Genomic DNA, 20,184 nt, shown 5'->3' on the forward strand with positions numbered 1-20,184 from the left:
AAAAAGAATACATTTGCCCTTTTTTTTTTAACCAAATGATAATTTAGAGAATATATTTCAGTATTTTGCATGGTTGTAGATATCTACGCGAGGACAATTTGCATATCTGTGTGTTGTATGCGAGTATACACAAGTAAAGCTGAACCGAATAATCAATGGTAAGAAAATGTATTTTATTTATATTCATTATATTTTGATAGGGGAATAAATTGTTTTGGTCATTTTTTCTTTGTCATACACAACATTGAATTGAATATCTTTTTTTTTTGAGGATACCACCTTAAATTATGGGAAATTAAACTAATTTCTCACTTTTTAATATTTGTTAGTCGTTGGTAAAACCTTAAGAAATTGCACAAGGTACAAATGTAAAAAAGACAATTATTCCAGTGACAATCGTGACACTTATAAAAGGCTTAATTTATTACACAAGTCTAGTAGAACAAAGCAGCAAATTACAAATTATTCACAGCAAAGAACAAATAAGTATTTATACATTTTAAATGTAGTTTGTAGTAAAAAAGAAAGGTTGTATAAAATGTTTGTTTTTTAAAAAGGCACCGATGAATCTTTCAAATCCCGTTTTGAATTCTTGTTGCATCAAATGTTTCATCCGGCACTCGTCTTTGCTCTCCATTTCACGTCTTCAAACATCCTTCAATACGCTGTATTCTTCTCTTTGAAGTTGTCAGAAGAAAGGTGCCCGGTCTTCCTGATAATTTAAACCTGAATCTGCTCGTCCACTGAGGAGTAAACCAACGAGGTTCACGTGACAAGTAGCCTTTAAAGTAACAGTGAACTGGTCTGGAGAATTTCTGGGCTTTGAATTGATAAATTTGGTCAAAAATAAATGTAAAAATGCAACTAAGGCGACATCGGCATCGACCTATTTGATGTGGAGGCCTTCATAACCGTCAAACTGCTGAGAAACAGTGCAGGCACCAGACGGCTGAGAATGAGAGCGATGACAGCAAAATAAAACAAACAACAACAACAGCTCAGAAATAAAAGAGTTCCAACTAGTTTGGGTCGATAGCAAAGAACCACAAGAGAAGCCAGTAATGATGCAATTCCAAGAACCAACAGGGTCGAAGCGAGGACCGCTGTAAGATGATGACCGTAGAGAAAATTAAAAAAAAATGAAATAAAAATCGATCAACGCTCGGCAGGGGTGGAGATAAAAGAGAAAGAGAGTCGGTGGAAACCACATTGAGGCCAAATACTGCTCCGTTTTGTTGGATTATACTCTGCACACTAACCTTGAAAACAACTCCTCTGTTCTAATACAAAAAAGTGTGCGCTTTGTGATTCTACACATTCACTCTGCCTCCGACCTTCCTACTTCAGCGTCCAACATGGACCTGTAGCACACCGCATTCCCATAATAGCACATGCATTTTCCCCTCTTATTAAACTCGCTACCAAAAAGCCCTTTGTGTGCGAGTGTGCGAGTGTTAGTCGAGCGCCTCCTGCGGGTTGTGCGCTCAGACTACTGGTGTTAATGGTGGAATTAAGAGTAAATGTGTGCAAAACATGCTTTAAAAACAGATTTTATACAAATGAGCCTTCCGAACAGTTTGTCAAGTAAAATGAGCATTGTTGACATCTGTACCTGCAGTATGTTAGAGCTACAACGCACATGTCCGGTCTCCCATTAAAACCTATGAAACAATACTTCTCTGCTGTGTACACACAGCACTGACATGAACGCTATGATGAGCTTAACACATTTCTAATTTATGCATCTTATCAAGTCATTTATGTCCATTATTAAGTCCTTAGAATGTTTATATTCATAACATTTTTATAAAAAGAAGCTGGAACATATGGAGTAAATTGTTTGGCATTTTGGCCTGAAAAGTGACTGAAATGATATCAAAATAGTTCAGTCAGTCAACTAATCGAGTACTTAACTAAACTAATAATTTCAGCTCTCATACAGACAGCTCTTTTTATTATTTTATATTCTTACAACAATAAGTTCACTCAAGTTGGAAAACCTACTGAAATAATCCACCTGCACTTTTTTTCACGTGTTTTAAGGACACAGTCACAATAACAGTTCAGTGTTAAAGAACTATAGTTAATTAATCTATCTATTCCCAAAAAGAGAAAAACCTTCCTCTTCATCCGCGTGTATGCAACTGGAAAGAAAAGATAAATAGAATACAGTTCTTTAAATATGTAATTATTATTTCCGTGGTAAATGTAGCCCATGAGACAAGATAACCACAGTGCACGAGGAGTGGGACTGGTTGGTAATACTATGTATGCACCACAATACTGCAACACCACAGTACTGCCATGATGATAGCACGACCCGAACTACGACTGAACTTACTTCTCTCTCTCTCCACATCACTCAATTCTTAACTCTTTAGTAATAAACCACAGGCGTCGGAAAATTGACTGGAAACATTCAAAAGCTTATAAATTACAAAACACAACTGAGTTTCAGTGCTTTTGTCCATGACCGACGCTCAGAACAGGTCTTATGATACGTGACGGAAGAACAAGAGAAAACGGTGCCAAAAAAAAATACTCAAGACCTTCAGGGGGTACGAGGCCACCATGGCGTTGGCATGGAAACAATCGGTTATTAAGGTACCTGTCTTTTAATCACCGTTGGCGCTGAAATATTTTTTTTCCGAGGGCAGATTGTGGGGTTCGTAACAAGGCAGGCAATCAGGAAAAAAGAAGCACATGAACCTGCAAATCAATTGCAGTCCCTGCTGAGTGGAATCAATACGTGGATATACTGTATACGAGCTGCATTACATCATGCAGAGTTGAATGAGGGCCGTCCACGCCGAGGACTGTTTGTACATTGAACAGCCACACGAGCCAAGTAGTCCAGTTACAGAGAACATTTTTCGATAAATCCGTCATGAAGTAAAAAGGAGATTCTGGCCTAGCACACGCACAAAAATAAACGTCACGTTATTCCAAATATAATCCCTGCAAACTGCGACATTAGATGTTTCCAGTTTTAGATTTAAACTTGTAGTGATCCACTGTAAACACGGTAAATGAAATGTGGGTCTACAATAACGCACTGGTGTTGCAACAGCATGCGTCCTTCAACCCAGAGCCTTTTTCAAAATGCCCAATGGAGGAACCTTAAAAATAAATTAAACAGACATTTTGTACACGGTAGACATACGAGCTCAACGTGACTTTAGAAAAAGGGCTTCAAAGAGCGCGACTGGGTCCTCAGCTGCTGAGCAAACACATGAACAGGTGTGTTAGACAAATGCTTTAGCACTAAACAGGATGAGTCAAAATCTTCATCTCTGAATGATAAAACTAGTGGTGTTAATAGTCATCTCACACACACACACACACGCACACACACGCACACACACTGAGACAGACAAACCTTCCCTTTGGAAAGTGAATAAGACATTTTGTGGTCGTTGGGTGGGGAAACTCGCCCCTCACTGCTCCTTGCACTCGCTCTTTGACGTGCGCGGCTGGCTGGGGCCGTGGCAGGGCTTCCACAGCAGCGGGGTGCTGAAGATGACGATGATGCCCAGGTTGAGGACGAGGCTGGCGACGAGTATGCCGATGGTCCCCAGGAAGGAGGGCATCGCGCCGTGGGCCAGCAGCCACGTCCGCCGCGACGTCATGTCCGCCATCACGCCCTCCATCTGGAAGTGGGTCCCCACCACGGCGCTGATGTGGAAGAGCTGGTGGCTGTGGCCTGTGTGAGGAGAGGACACGAGGGTCTAAAATTGGCTGAATCTCACCCTCTGCACTGATGTGTGCAAACTCTGTTTTCAGACAGAGCTGAAACAATTAGTCGATTAACCAATAAGCAAATCTACAAATAATTAAAGCTACAGTTTCCTCCCTCCAGGCCTCCTTCCTAAAACTACTCCCCCCAAAACACACGAGCATTCACACGCTGACTGCTGCTGGAGGACGAGTCCACCAGAGAGCGCTAGGGAGAGGATCGCACAACGCTATCCAACTATCGCAATGGGTGCAGAGCGAGCACAGAAACGATTGGACGGGTTTATCGCAGCCACAGAGAGCAGATTCATTGTTTAAATCATTTCTCTGGTTCCACTTTGCAGCTCCTCTCTGTTTTATATCGCCGTACGCTTCACAGCCTTTGGGTTTTGGTCTGTCGTTTGGACAAAACAAGACATTTGAAGACGTTGAAATATGTTAGTTTCTGCAATTTAACCAAGAGCTGTGCGATATCTACTTTTCATCTAAGCTACAGCGACGGCGTCGTTACCTTTCTCTGTGCTGTTCTTTGTGATTTATGAAGTAAAACGGAATCTCTTTGGGTTTTAGACTGTCGGTCAAATTAAACAAGCTATTTAAATATATATGACCTGGTGGCCATAATAACATCATGATTATTATTAGAGCTTTAAAAAATGCAACAGAAGGCACATAGTGTAGAACGGTCAGATCACCAACAACATTAAACTATCAGTTGCAGATCAAACCATTAATAATTCATTCTTTCGTTGATTTAATTATTCATGTCAGGTTTTCTTAAATCAATGAAATGTTTATAAGAGGAACTTATCTCACTGATGCTTCTCAAAACAACCACAGGGACAACATTCAGTGAGACTGAGACGGCCGAGTATGAAACAGAGACTTTAAACCTTCTTTAGTTCATGATTCAGAGCCTTATTTTGCGTTAAACTTCTGTTAGAGAGTTATTTCTAACAGCATTATCGAACCATCTTCTCTTTCTCTTCTTTTCACAATCAGTAACAAACACAGCAGCTCTTCCTTTGCTCTGGAAAGTGTGTGAACCACAAGTGCTTTTCAGACAAAAGAAGAAAAAAAGCTACCCGTTTGAAACCTTACCAGAGTAAACAGCTGCCCATAGAGCAAAGACACAGGCACAAAGGTTTGTTTGGCAAGTTCACACACTGTGTGTTGTTTGTGTCAGTTGTGTCCAGCAGTCAGCAGACGAAAACATTCAAGAACAGGCAAAAAGACAGCAGATATAAAAGATGCAGCCCCATGCTGAGCGTAAAGCTGCTCGAACTTAACTGCTGGGAGCACATTTTTAAACAGCACATGGTGCTCAGTATAACATTTGGGCATTTTATTTCTTTATACGCCTTTTTTAAACTTCCAAGTCACAAGGTTGCACTCAATAGCTGCTGAGTAAAAGCGTTGTCTCAAACTCCAACTGGAGCGACCGGGGAGAAATCCTCTTACACACTTTTCCGACATGTACCCGTCGGTATTTCCTCAGTGAGGGCATTAACATTTCAAGCACTTGTCGGTATGTGCCGCGCAAAGTAAAACAAGCCAATTACAACGACCTCTGACACAATCCACCGGCGGACATACCGAAGTAGTCGAAGCGTCCCGGGGCCAGCCTCTCCGGGAGGTGCGCGGTAAACAGGAAGCAGGTGAGGACGGCGAAGAGGAGGTGGTAACAGTGACTGGACAAGGCGTCGCTCGGGAAGCAGCTCCCGCCGCAGCACAGGATGATCTACACGCACAAATACAATCAGAAAAGAAAAATTTCACAAAGATATCAGCAGACGCCACCAATTTATGATATCTTTCTCCACGTTGACATTACTGCTATCAACACTGAGGACTGCAGCATCGTTAACAGCCTTTCTGACCTCGTTAGAGACAAAGAAGTCCAACAAATGACTTGTGTATTGCACAAACTAATGGTCGATTAGCTGATGGCAGCGATACATTTCTATTAGATTGAGAAAAGAAATCCGTCTCTGCGTTAGTGAGTTAAAGTCTCGCTCGTTGCACACTTACATAATGACGCAAACACAAAACAGTGTGTGTGTCTACATTGTCCACATTGTTTTCATATCACGATACGGACACTCACCCGGTAAAACAGAGGAACCGTGTCAAAGACAAAAGGGAGGACAAACGCTCCCGTCCTCAGAGCTTTACTTCTCTGTGGGAACTGCAGCTCCAGGAACCTGTGGAGACAGACGGAGGGCAGCGATCAGCTGGTTTTATTCATTTTGATCTATACGTGGTAAAAAGAACACACGTGCATTCAGAAACAAAAAGTATACAAACATACTAATTACCCTTCTATTCTAGAAGATTGTAATGTTAGCTCATGGACAATACTCAGCTTATTGTACATACAGGACTGTCTCAGAAAATTAGAATATTGTGATAATCCCCATACGTGTGATTTAGTTTACTGAACCAAGCTGAGTGTTTTTCAAGGCTCAGGAAACCCTTGCAGGTGTTTCGAGTTAATTAGACGATTCAAGTGATTAGTTGAATACCCTACTAGTATACTTTTTCATGATATTCTAATATTTAGAGATAGGATATTTGAGTTTTCTTAAGCTGTAAGCCATAATCAGCAATATTAAAAGAATAAAAGGCTTGCAATATTTCAGTTGATTTGTAATGAATCCAGAATGCATGACATTTTTGTTTTTTTAATTGCATTACACAAAATAAAGAACTTTATCACAATATTCTAATTTTCTGAGACAGTCCTGTATACACCATACTCTACCTTACAATGTCAGTGTGTGTAGCGGTCACGATTATAGAATATGAATAGAACTCCCAAACAGGGTCATCATCGTAAAATAAATAAGAGACGACAACAATATAGATATACGTTTTCCTTTCAGAAAATCGAAACTGAAACAAGACCACCAAGTTAAAATATAAATAAATAGCTATAATATATCACCACCGAAGAAGGAAGTCTCATGACATTGAACCACGGTAATTGAACAGACCTGACAGTCCAGGAGATGGCGCTATGTGGCGATTGCTTCACAGTTAACCCTGTTTTCACATGTAGTGTAGTCTTGTAGTATTAAATAACAAGAGGGTGACCGAACCGTTCTTTTATCAAATGCCATTAAAAACACGCTATTCAGCTCCGGTCTAATGTTTAACCAACTGGGGTCAGAATGAAAATGCATTTTTCTTCCGAGTGTGGTCGTAAAGAGTATTCAAGTTTATTCCCCAAAATAAAAGATCGAAACATTATGGATATTCTTACACAGTTCTCCAACCATGTGGTTCAGCTTCATACTTCTGAGACGTGATACATGGAAAAACAAACAAACTAAAGCGTTCTGACAAACTGAGAAAGTGTTTGCCTTGATGGTCATGAAAGGCTTAATGCCATTGACTGCTCACCATCGATCAGCAGTGCAGGAGTATCAACTTCACATTTATGTTTATATCAAAATTCAAAACATTTTCTGCACAGATAAATCTAGAGTAAGATGCTTTGAGAGCATGGTGAGGTGCACAAACGGAGGTCAGACCGATGCAGCAGTTCTCTGTTGATCAGTCGGTAATAAAGTCAGTAAGAAAACCTCATTTGTCCGCGTTTCAGTGAAGAGTTTAAGTGTCACATGACGGCGTAAATGCGGAGTTTCAATCGTGATGTGAAGTCTTATTCAGTATTTGTCCTGACATTCGTTTTCAAGCCTTAAGGCCTGATGTTCAACTTCCTTGAGAACATCTGCTCCTGACAGTTATTACAAAACTTAAATATTGAAAAGAAATAAAGTATTTTACATCCTTGGCCAGAGGCCGAGGGGGATGCCCGGTGCGCAGCAGCCGCTCACCTGGAGTAGCAGGACAGACTGGTGCAGAACAGAGTGTTTCCAATGGCGATGGGGACAAAATGCTGATGGAGCCAGCTGTTCACCAGGCACTCCGGCATCACGTAGTATCCGTAGCTTATGGCACAACCTGACAGCAAACACAGGACATTCAAAAATAAAAGTTAGTCGATTTGATCAGAGAGCTTAACGTCGTTATAGGAGGTTCTCGTTTAAACGCTTAGCTTCCAACCTCTCCTCCTGCATGAGCTTCTGTTTAAATTCATGCATATCTGAGTTTATGTAGACGAAAGCGTCTTTGTATAAATGCAAATGGAATATCTTTTATGATTACTGTATTTTAATAAGCAAACAAACTCATACAATCTGTTACACAAACCAACACAGAGCAAACATTCACTGAGATAATAAGAGTGAGGAGAGCATTTTATCACATATAAACTACAATAAAAAGGTATTTAAAATACAATTAAAAACACACCAAAAATAAAGCTGTGCATTAAAACATTCACACGTGTCCATTTGAGTATTTAAAGCCACAGCTTGTAGATTTGTGTTCTCGTGGCAGAGACAATGAAGCCACATTAGACATACGAGTGCGTTTTCTGAAACTACCACTAGGTGTCAACAAAGTGTTTAATTCCAAGCCAGGATCGGCCCTCTTCAAAGCTCCTCAGTGGACTTTGAAGACTTGTAGTCAAAGAGAAGCAGCGTAGCAGCCTCCTCCTTGCCTAGAGAGCATCTGCCGCACTGTGTGGAAAGACTTCACCAGAGATGATTTTGTTTTGTCCTCCCTGCTGTGAGAAAAACCTTCTTACAGCGCTTATCCCCGAGATGGACTTTTGAACATTTTAAAACGGGGCAAATCTTGGCACTAAGAGGCTTTGTGGTAGATTAAGGATCAGTCTGCAGGGGACCACCACGCCATTTGTGACGGGAACTGAAGAGGCCCCTCGGTTAATGTTCGGCTGCTGGTCTTATATATGCTTCTGGGATCATAAACGCAACCGTAAAGACAAATACGATACTGTGTAATCTGTAATGCACACACTGGTGATAGACAGGCTCGCCTTAACACACACACAATTATGTCTGAATATAAAAAAGGTGGAGCGCAGACAAAATGAAAGGTCTTGCACGTACGTACTCGCCTGCAAATAGGCAGACAGACAGTGACAGCAGATGCCGCGGGAACCGGTTTGACCACCAGAAGTTCTGAATACTTCACAGACACTCTGTGAAGGCTGATAGAGCGATAGGGAAATACCATTCATAGAAGAGATGTCTGTCCGGTCAAACACACGCTGCCCCGGGTGCAGATAAGTCATGAAACGGAGAGGGAGGCAGAAAGGAGATACTATCGCATGGGCTTTGAGAGGATATGGAAATCAGACATGGCCTGTTCACATCCAGCTGACAGACACACACACACACACACACACACACACACACACACACACACACACAAACACATACATAAATAAGCAAAAGTGCTCTGAATGTTCTGCAATGTCATTCGCCAGGTAAATAACATATTATACTTCTCTTAAAGATGCTGTGTCAGCGTTATGAGGAATTGACGATTACTACAAACGGCAAAATAATACGGCAGCTTAAGAGTTTACTTCAACCTGCTGGTCTCAAGCAGCAATGACGGGAACGTTCATGAGATATTTGCTCGTCAATCGACCTCCCAGTACCGTTTAGGTGTAAAGACAAAGTGTCCGCCTTCACGAGTTGGAGAATTTCACTTGTCGGTTTAAAACAAGAAGCAGAACAACCAACTTTTACATCATACAGTTACATCCTGGACATTAAGTGGTTTCCTTTCTTACATGATTGAGATTATACCGTATTAGTTAGACCCCGCTTTCCAAAGACAGTTGATCTTGATGTCCATTTTGGTCACAAGCAAATCTTTTCCTTTGCACGTTGATAAACTCTTTCACCTTAAAATGTAGTTAAAATGCAACAACATGATTTTTATCTTAACAGATATTTTGAAATTGGTTCGAGTAGATTTTCTCCTGCATTCCAGAAAATCCCAAAGTAATAGGTAGCAAAGAGAAGTATCGGGGGAAAAACGCATAGAAGATGCTAATCCTGCACCAAAGTCATTAAAAATAAATAAGGAAAACGAGAAAAGATTAAAAGGTCAGAGTGTTTTGCAATGTAAATACAGATTTGTTTTCAGGATTTCAGGATTTCGTCATTGCGTCCGAGGACTCACCCAGACTGTAGAGGCTGAGCGCTCCGTAGTCAAAGAAGTAGCAGATGTGTCGGGACTCTGGGGACATGGAGCTGAAGGTGTGCGCACAGCTGGAGGTGAAGGGGTAAATGCAGATGAGCAGCATGTACACCAGAAGGGGCCAGGTGTAGCTGTCGGTCAGGAAGTTCATAGTGGAGCAGAGGACACAGAAGCGCCACAGGAAGTACCTGCAAAACACCATTTTGTCATTTCTTTTCAGTACGTTTAAAAGCAATCGACTCAACTCAAACTGCTTCTTGTCCAACTCCGTCCCACACTCGACTTTTCTGGGCTGTTGTACTTCGACTTATCGGTCACCCTGGTCTCAGTCTGTTTGTTAGGATTCAGGCTTATCGGATTTTTGGGGGATCCTGCCTCAACTTTTTTCCCGCCTTTTTAAAAATCTTGACAGTACATTTTAGCCACCTGTTTATTTTCCCTCCAGCGTTACGACGGATTGAAGGGATTACATCTCCGATCGTCAACAAAGCCCCCCCCGTGCTTCTACTGATCCCGGTGGAGTTTTTACAGCTGGAACGTTATCGTGTGTTAGCTTTAGTCTTGTTTAGCTTTGCTCCAGCCTTCAATACAAATCATTTGATGTCTTTTGTTGAGGCAAAAGTGTGAGTATAGGAATATGTTGGGTTTGTATACGATTGTGATTTCTTTTTAAATGCTACTTGAAATAAAAAAATATATATATTTTGGAACTAAGTTGCACATAAATGAATGTTGAGCTGCCGTCGTTGTCAGATATTAGATGTTTTGGTACAACAAGGCAATAACACACCGAACAAAATACACACATTGAAATGAACACGTCAGAAATTTAAAATAAAACAATGACGTCCAGGTTGCTGCACGTACCATGTTGGCAAGAAGTGGGTCCAGATGTTGATCGTCTCGTTGTTCATCTGGAAGCTGCTGAGGACGCAGTCCAGCGCTGAGCTCCGCGGGTGACGGTATCCAGAGATGATGCTGTCCTCCCTGAACACCTGAGGACAAGCAGACCCCCATTACACAGCCTGGAAGTCGGACGTCCTGTCTTCTCTCACTTTAGGGTGACATTTAGGAGTTTTGGTATTACAGAAACCCATTTCCTAGCTGCGGGACTACTAAAGGATTACCTTATCTTATCTTATCTTATCTTAGGACAGGAATTCAGCCATTACAGTCTGAACTTAAGTTAGAAATCCTCAGAGTGGCATAGAGCCTTTCCTAAATTCGAAACAGCTAAATATTGCAGCAGCACTGTTAGGTCTTTGTGATAATGCTCATGAAGATTAGGAACAACATGAACACCACAATGTGATGATTGAAAGGCTACTCAAGCTGTATATTGACACTTTAAATTCCACGGACCATGTATTCATGGGTATATATTGAACGCTAAGACAATCATTTATCTTCTAAAAGTGTGGTTTCCTCTCCTCCATCGACACGGTTAGTGCCTCTTGACTCCTCCTAGCTCAAATTAAACACTCGCTTTTTGTTGTAAGTGACAATCCTTGATATTACGGCGTGTCCATCCGCAGTAGCATACCAGTGAATTCTAATCTAAGATACAGGCGTGACAGGACGAGTGCCGGTTGAAGAATCGAGCTTCCAGTTATTCTGGATTTCTGAATTTAAGAATTACTTCCGTAACAGGAAGACGGAAGTGTTCCTATCTTTGAAACTGAAGATACGATCGGACAAGCAGTTGTCTGTACTGAGGCCACAGGTGAGCAACTACACAGTAGGAAACGTCTGCTGATCCTTGAGGGGGGGGAGTTCACTCCTCACTGGAGGTTTATTAAGACTAAAACTACTTTTCTGTGCTGATATTGAAGCTTTAGTGCAGTCGTTCCGTTTTTGGCTTTTTTACCATTTAAAACAAAGCAGCGTCTACTTGCAGCCACTCGTCACAGTTTGCAGGTCTGATTCTTAAGAAATTCAAACGTTTATTGTTTTGTTTGAATAAACGTTAAAGCATCAAATATTTCACAAGAAAATAGATAGTTTAGAGAAACCCTTGTAAATTTGTAAAAACATTTAAAATATTTGTGCAGCAGAACTTCTAGTTGGACGAGCTAAGAAGAGAGATAAATAAAGAGGACAACAATGGAAATATTATCCCAAGCAGGAGGCGATCTGATGACACTTTCAATCGTCTGCCGTAGAGCATTTACGTAACTTTGACTCGGCCTCGCACACCTTCAAGTCAGATAACAGTGTAATCAACTTGTGAGGGTTTTTTTTAAAAGTGTCATATTTTAAACATGAATGAGATTAAGTTCATGAAAACTAAATCTACGTCAACATACACCAACTCAAATATTTAAACTCCACAGACACATTTTGTGTTACTCAACACTGAAACTGTGAAAGCAGTTCAACAATGACTTCTTATCTGATCAGATAAGCACAGCACAGCCGGGTGAACGCCTGCCGGCACAGATGCTTGAACTGCAGGACTCGGATGAAGGACGGACTCTTTCCTACTAAAGCGTTTCGTATCATTTACTGTATGTGTACATTTGGGTTGGGCTGTTAGGAAGAGGACATTGTTACTTTACGGTATATAAATACTGGGAGGTAAGCAGTTTAAGTGCGATGAAGATGCAGAGCAGAAGATGCTTCCTGACAAAAACAGAAAACGTGATGAACCGGTGTCCAAGTTTTTACGACTATTGTGGCAAATAAATAACACTGTAAACAGTATTAACATGATAAATCATCAAACTATCTTGAAATACTACAATTATCATTATTAATTGAGCTCACAGCACCACCTTGTGTGACCCAATACCAATTTTACAATCAGCGATGTGAGAGGAAGGTTACTTCCTGAACTGAGAATCCCGTCACAACAGGACATTTGAGATTTACAACAGGATAAAACAAACGGTAAGGCCGAGTGCGTCGCAGGGCCTCCTCCCTTCCGTACCTTGGGGACCTGGTGGATGTCAAAGAGCTGGGGCAGCTTGATGCTGAGCATGTCTGCGGGCAGTCTGATGACACCCCTCCCTCGCTGACAAACCTCCCAGAGCCTGGCGCGTCCCCCGCGACACAGGACAACCCAGACAGGGTAGTCAACCACCGGGATCCGGGGCCCTTGTGCTGGACCGTCAGGCTCCCATTGCAGAGAGCGTCCCCAGCCCTGGCTCCACACGCCTCTGACGCCGGTACCGACCCCGATGCCCCGCCACACCGGAAACACTGCAGAGATGAACAACAGAAACACACACAATGAGACACACACACACCCCAACAGTAGTTCATGACTGAGATCAGGAGCCCCCCCATGTCACCAGCTGGTCCGGGTGATCAGGGTTCGTTGGTTGATCGACGCTCCTGGTTCAAACTAAAAAAAGGAGGAAACTGCTTTTTAAGGTTCTAGCTCCTAACACTTGGAACACCCTTTTTATTTAGACTTTAGAAGTGGAGTAAAAGGTATTATCCTTAAAGTTACTACACGGAACTTTCATTGTGTCTTGGTTCCCGTGGATGAAAGTGGCAGAGTCTAAGAGAACCAGATTCCCTGAAGAGAACCCCTCATTTTACTGCAGCAGGGTCCGATTCTTCAGCGAGGCGAAGCTCTGCTTCTGGAGCCAGATCTGGGTCAGTCCATGGTGGGCCGGTCTCTGCCGGAGGCCCCGCTGGAGTCTGAGCTAAAAAGGGGGTTTCTGGTGAACCTGCATGATTTCATCTGATGATGTACAGAATGCGACCGGGGCGCACCGATGACACGCATTAAGAACAACTATATAGAAACAAACATCATATAGATATCATCAGGTCATATAGAAGCATCGGTGTTATATCGAGACTGTTTTATAAGCAGTTAAAAGCTCCTCACGGCAAAAAAAAAAACTTGAATCTAAGTAGCATAGTAGCATGTAAAAAAATACTCCAGAAGTAAAAGTCCTGCATTCAAAATTCCTGATTAAATACATTAACACAGCTGCAACAAATTGGATTTCTGAACCTCGTCTTTCAGGTTCATCTTTGCAATGTTGGCAAATATTAGGCAAGAGTCCTCGAGTGTGGCGTCTTTGTTGACTGAAGCCGACACGGAGAACAATCCCTTATTGTGGCCGTCTGTGAGATTGAAGAATGCCTGGCATTGTCACACTGCCGTGTCCTGTGACTAAAAACGCAAGCGTGTACTAACGTGTTTGAGAGGAGAGGCGATATTACACAGAGCATTCCTTCTCCGTCGACAGAAAGAGAATGTCATTAGATAAGTGCTACTTACACCACAACACGTTCTGAACAGTAACTACTTTTTTATTATTTTAAATAAATGAAAATTGTGTAAAATGAAAATTGTGTAAAAAACATGAATAACAAATTACAGATTACAGATATGAAGGAGGCGTTTGTTTCCACAATAAGACAGAAGCCACACTGGACACACGTTAACATTGATGTACTCTTCTTAATTCTGATGTATTTATCTCTTCATATCACCCGTCTCCTTCTATTTGATATCATTAAACTGCAAAGATGATGTACTCTGAGGAATGTGGTGAAAATGAAGGATTGAACAGGGGAAAAAAGAAAAGGAGCTCTGTCCGCCAGAGCTGACAAGTTTATAATAAACTGTGAAATGGCCGCACATGTATTTTGTTCACGATTCTTCAATAAATAGATGTAAGGGGTCATGCTATGAGTTTACATTAAAACAAATATTGGCCAAATGTTTTAAATCTAAAAATCCAGTATGCACAAAACAAAACGTACATATTGGACATCACTGGTCGAGTGATCCCAGACTAGTAAAAGTCAATTTCACCTTCTTAAAAAGCGAATTCCTCAAACTGAAAGCCAGCGCTCTAACCAGACTAGAACCCTTGTCGTGCCATTTTTCCTGCCCGTGTCTCCCCGGAGTTTAGGTTATGTTCCCCCAGACCTGAGAGGGTCTCCTGTCATTCCAGCTCAAATGTGGAGGGGCTCCTCTCTCGCGGTGCGGGGAGGAACCGAAGGAGGCCGCAGCCGCCGCCGCTCGCTGCGACCCAGCTGCAGGCCCCGGCCTGTGAGCTGGGACAAAGTGAGCTTTGTGGAGGCTGAAGCCTCGAGAGTGCAGGGGCCAAAGGATGACTGTTACACGCTGCGCTGGATGGAAATGAGGCTGCTCTCACTCTCACACACACACAAACACAGCATCCTGTCATGGAGAACATGCACAAATACTCGGAGCACTGACATGCGTGCACACTGGTACAAATCCAGCATTCATCACGGCTGGATAAAATCTGAGCAGCACACAAGACAACACCGACGCACACAAGCCCACAGCTTGTGCGACGATGACACAATGGCAACGAAACGCCACTGGGTTCACTGCTCATTGGAATTCAGATGCTCGGCATCGTGAGCTGCCGATGATTGCAATAGCCGATTTAAAATCTAACTGGATGTATATTATTGCAAACTGAGCGAGGGATTTGAATGGTAACATCTGTGCATGCACAATCTATGTAGATTAGATTAGATTAGAATAGACTCTCTATGATATCATGTGCATGAGCAGATGCAGGGACTTTATAGTTGTTTAGCTTGTGTTTGGAGTTGTTTTGAGTCTCTTCGTGGTCATTTTGAGTCTCTTTGAGGAACAAAGTCCTGGAACTCGCTACCTGATCACTTGAAAGTTGCTGCAAACTTCATTCATCCAGCAACAAACCTGTACTCATGTCTAGCTCTTAAATGTAATGCTTTTAAACGTGAGCTTTACTGTTGACTGTTGACAGTTGACTCAATGTTTGTGGACATGAACCAGAGAAACTCATGAGGGCATGGACTCTGCTGTGCATTGTCATTCGGAGACATTTATGCGCTGTGGCTCCTCAGAGCTTAGTGACGGAGGAAATGTGTCCTGACATGCTGTCCCAACAACTAGTTTAAAATCATGTGACATCGTGTACACACACCCTACACTTGAACACAACCCTTAATCCCCATGCATAAACAACATGCACGTACAGAAGTGTTTAAAGCACAGGAGGGGTCTGAGAGGGTGAAGCTGTGCCGAACGTCAGACACAAGAGGCAGAAACAGCATTTTATCAGAGCTTTAAAGTCAGGAAGACTAGAGCACAAACTGCAGCACAACATGCAGATCCTTCTATAAACAACAGGAAGTGATTGATACACGTTTGATAAAAAACACTGACAACTTAACTTGCAGTAAGACTTAACCGTCCAACGATCCCAAAACCAAACGCACAAAATAAGTCCCCGTGGATTTCCAAAAACCGAAGAAGTAACAGACAGTGTCATACAAGCATTAAGCCAAAAACATACTCCTCTTCACCCCAACCTTCTCTCTGAGGTCATGCTTCTCACTTGAAGGAATTACTGAGTCAGCCAGTATAGGCCGTCTGCTCCCCTTCATATTACATAAAACACATGGACTTGTGCAGAGTCAGACAGGACAAACATTTAGTCTGATACAGATCGATTAGACAGGGTTCAAAACCTCAATGTGCCTTCCCTTTGTAGAGCCTTTCTAAAACTTGGCCGGGACAAATGCGTTATGTTGAAGTGGTTTATTAAATCTTTTGACTGTGGTTTCCTAGAGGATAGTTGGCTCCTCCTCTCCAGCACTTCATGCCAAATTGAAACAAAAAGATGTTTTGAGGGAGTCATGTTTGTAGAGAGGATTTAACTGTTTGCGCCTGACGTTTAGCGCTCCGCAACGTGTTGGCAAAGCATTCATGTTTTCATAAAAGCAGTCAAAGCAGAGTGTTTTCATTCATGATGTGATTTGGGCTCTGGTTTGACGGACATTGATGACTCTTGAATTGGTCTGACCTCTCTACCGTACGCGAGATAAGAAGCCCAAACTGAAATCATCCCTCCGCTGAACACACACACTCTACTTCACACACACTCTACTTCTCTCTTGTAACACAATAACTATGTGTTGACTCAATGAGACGTGCAGGAACCTTCTGAACTTACTCAGCAGGAACGCAAATAAGAGCATTTCACTAAACATCTGACTATCCCTTTAAAGCTGAAAGTCAGCCCTTCAATCTCTTTATATCAAACCCAGCGAACTAGAGAATAATGAAAAACACATGATCGTCTTAAAAGAGTGCTCCGCTGACTCAGCATTACAGTCCTATTGTCGATGGACAGTTGTAAAAAATAAGGATCAAAATCGATGAAGCTGATTTTTTTTTTTTATTTATTCCACGCTTTCTTATTCATTGTACTTCCTACGTTACCCAGAATGCAACTCAACCGCTGACAGTTCAGTCAGACGTTCGGTTCTGCAGAGAGTTAACAGAGGAGACGTCGCCTCCAGACGGCTGTTGTTACCTGGGAGTTCTGCAGAGAGACTGAACTGACCCAAACAATGCTTCCTTCCTTTTTTTTTTTTTTTTGTTTCTTCTCTCATCCCAAATTCTTTCCCACTCACTCGTGACGTCGATCACGTGACCGTTCTCAATGGACGTCTTTATTGGCCGGAGGCTGACAATAAGAGGGCTATGCTGGAGAACATGTTGTCCACACAGACGGAAGCATGTGCCTCGTACTGCAATGTGCTCGTTCTGCAGCTCATTCTCACACTACAGAGCATTCAACTGTCCTGCAACACATTCAGCAGATAACTGACACGCACGCGGATAACTGACCGCTGCGTGGGTTCACCGATTAATGCACAATTTCAGAAACGAAAAATATATTTATTTGGACCTTGTACTCTTGAATTCGCAAGAAATAAAAATGTCATTGTGGTTATTCATAATGACTAACTGTAATCTGCTTAATCTCCCAGAATCCCTTTAGGCAACCACCCACAGAACACGCCTCCACGTGCTACATCAACCGGTTTGCTTTTCACACCGGTGAAGAGAGGACTAACGACTAAAGCAATTAAGAGTTAAGTATTGCTTTTTTTAACAAAACCTGACGTCTGCAGACAATTCTTTAAAATATCTCAATGTGACATCATACGACAGTTATCCATAACAAGAACAACAGCACTATCTATGCATATATTTCATAATTTTAATCAATTATTAAAATAGATGCGGATGAATTCTGGCAATGGACCAATTCTTTCTACTCTACTAGATCTGCTGCTTCCCTCTGTGTTATGAAAGCTGAACTTCTTAATGTTTTGGACAAACACAACAAGCTCATCTTGGGCAGTTTTCTAACATTTTTTGACATGCTATAAAATCAATCCCCCAAACATCGCTCAATTACTGGATGCCAATGGGATCATGATTATGCTATTTCATCCCGTTGGCATCAAACAATCAAGCAGATATTTAATATTGCTGTTTGACATAACTTCAGACTACATAAAAGAAAAGGTTTGTCCAAAGTATTCGTTTCTGAATCTTGTAAAGTGTGAGAAACAGTAATAATGAAAAACAAATGTATTCACGCCCCCCCCCCCCCCCCCCCCCCCCCCCCCACACACACACACACACACACACACACACACGCACATATCTCTGGACTAAAGGATAAATCACTCTTAAGAAAAACAACTTATGCACCTGCATTTTTTCTCTTACAGCCAGACCTTATGAGATGGGTTTACAACTTCCCACTTTTGGCTTTAAGTCTGAAGTCATGCTGGAATGTAAGTTGTTTTTTTTCAAAAAAGACCTTTCAAAATAAAGGTCTTCCTCGTTGGTCCCCCTTTCCTGGTAAGAGTCTACATTTCACATGAAAAGGACTGCTTATAGAACACGGTGTTCCAGCAGGAACAAAGAGGTAACCGGCACTTTCCCGTGCACCATTAAAACTGTTCCTATCTACCAAAGTATCTATATTTCTTATTGTATTATTCAACCAAGAAGTTCATCCAAAACATAAATCTGGTTTTGCTTTCAAAGAAAAAAAACTATTTCTCAAAACTGACAAACTGTCCCAGCAGCCCAACAAGTATCAGCATGTTCCTCTTGCGTGCGACTGTTTTTTGACAAGTACAGGGATCACGATGTCAAATAGAAACCAGTTTGTCAAGTCATTGCTGATCAAATATGAGGTCAAGCGGGAGACAAAAGACTGGCTGAGTGTGTTGTGGAGACACGAGCACGTTGTACCCCACCCCCCACCTACTGCTGCATTCCTCTACTGTAGTACTGAGTAGTACCTGCACACAACTAGCAACTCAAGAATGTCCTGTCCCCCCCCCAATTTACTATACTTTGTTTATCAGCTGCAGTGAAAGAAAACGACCCCATTCAACAGGTTATGGCTTCAAATTCGATTCGCAAATGATTATTTTATTTGTTAATTAACCTGCAGATTATTTCCCGGATTTAACGATCAATCTACAAAACGTCAGGATAATGTAAGAAAATGATTATCCCCATTCCCCACAAACCAAGGTGACATCTTAAAATGTCTTGTTTTTTTTCCAACCAACAGTCCTTAAAAATCAAAGATATTCAGTTTACAACAACATAAAACAGAGAAAGCAGCAAATCCCCATATTGGAGAAACTGGAATTAGGGAGTTTTTGGGGCATGTTTTGCATGACAAATAACTTTTGATTAATGTATTGATTATACAAATTGATTATGACAAAACAGTTGTTTGCTTTATCTGATAAGCGTTGCAGCTCTAGATTGAGATGAAATAGCAATGGATGCAAGTCTGGAAGGTAACCACGGTGTAAATAAATGAGTCAAAGCACACAACACATTACTGACGGCCTGTGTGGGCTGAGAACTGGGAAAGAGAAACTCAAGTCCATGTGGCAACTGCTAACAATGTGGAAACATCAAAAACAGCTACAAGTTGGGTGGGGTAAAAAAAAAAAAAAAAACAGCACGTGTATTTAACCTGGACACATCTCCAGAGCAACCGTTTAGGAAAAAACCCGCGAGTCACATGGCGCTACTTCTCAGAATGACACCATTGCTCATTATTAATCACGACTCAGGAATTCTTTAAGCGCTATCTTTTTTTAACAACAACAGAGGTTTGTGATGCAGTAGCAGCTCCAGAAGACAGTGAGGAGACGAACAACAGCTTCTCCTGAAAGCATAGAAACTTCGCCTCAAACAATGCCGCGATGCGCCGCGAGGGGAAACATCATGTTCGCGTCTTTAGTCACACAAATACTTCTTCTTTCGACTTACCGCGACCCTCTGGCATGCGGAGTTGTAGGATTCCTCCCCGCGTCTGTCTCCGTAAAAACGCTAAACGCTTATCTCGTGTGTGTGACAGTAGCGGCTGTCCGTCTTTCTGCTCCTCTCTCCCTCTCTCTCTTTTTCTCTCTCTCTTTTTCTCTCTCTCTCTCTCTCTCTCCCTCCCTTTTGTAACAGAGCCAGCTCCACAGCCTCCTTTTCCCGTTCTTGTCACGCACGAGCCAGTAAGAAGCGCTGCTCGGTGCTCACGTGGA

At 42.0% G+C, this 20,184-nt stretch overlaps 1 protein-coding gene across 1 annotated transcript; it reads right to left on the reverse strand.

Annotated features, from left to right (window-relative positions):
* Positions 1–399: 399 nt before the first annotated feature.
* paqr6 (progestin and adipoQ receptor family member VI) lies at positions 400–20,038 on the reverse strand. Its single transcript, XM_079164170.1, has 8 exons — positions 19,922–20,038; positions 12,752–13,023; positions 10,690–10,817; positions 9,805–10,010; positions 7,578–7,704; positions 5,843–5,939; positions 5,332–5,476; positions 400–3,703 (listed from the first exon to the last, which is right to left on the reverse strand). The coding sequence occupies exons 1-8, from the start codon at positions 19,935–19,937 to the stop codon at positions 3,438–3,440; spliced, it is 1,257 nt and encodes a 418-aa protein (XP_079020296.1). The 5' UTR covers positions 19,938–20,038; the 3' UTR covers positions 400–3,437.
* Positions 20,039–20,184: the final 146 nt, after the last annotated feature.

This window comes from Pholis gunnellus, assembly GCF_910591455.1.
Source record: "Pholis gunnellus genome assembly, chromosome: 8".
NCBI lineage: Eukaryota > Metazoa > Chordata > Actinopteri > Perciformes > Pholidae > Pholis > Pholis gunnellus.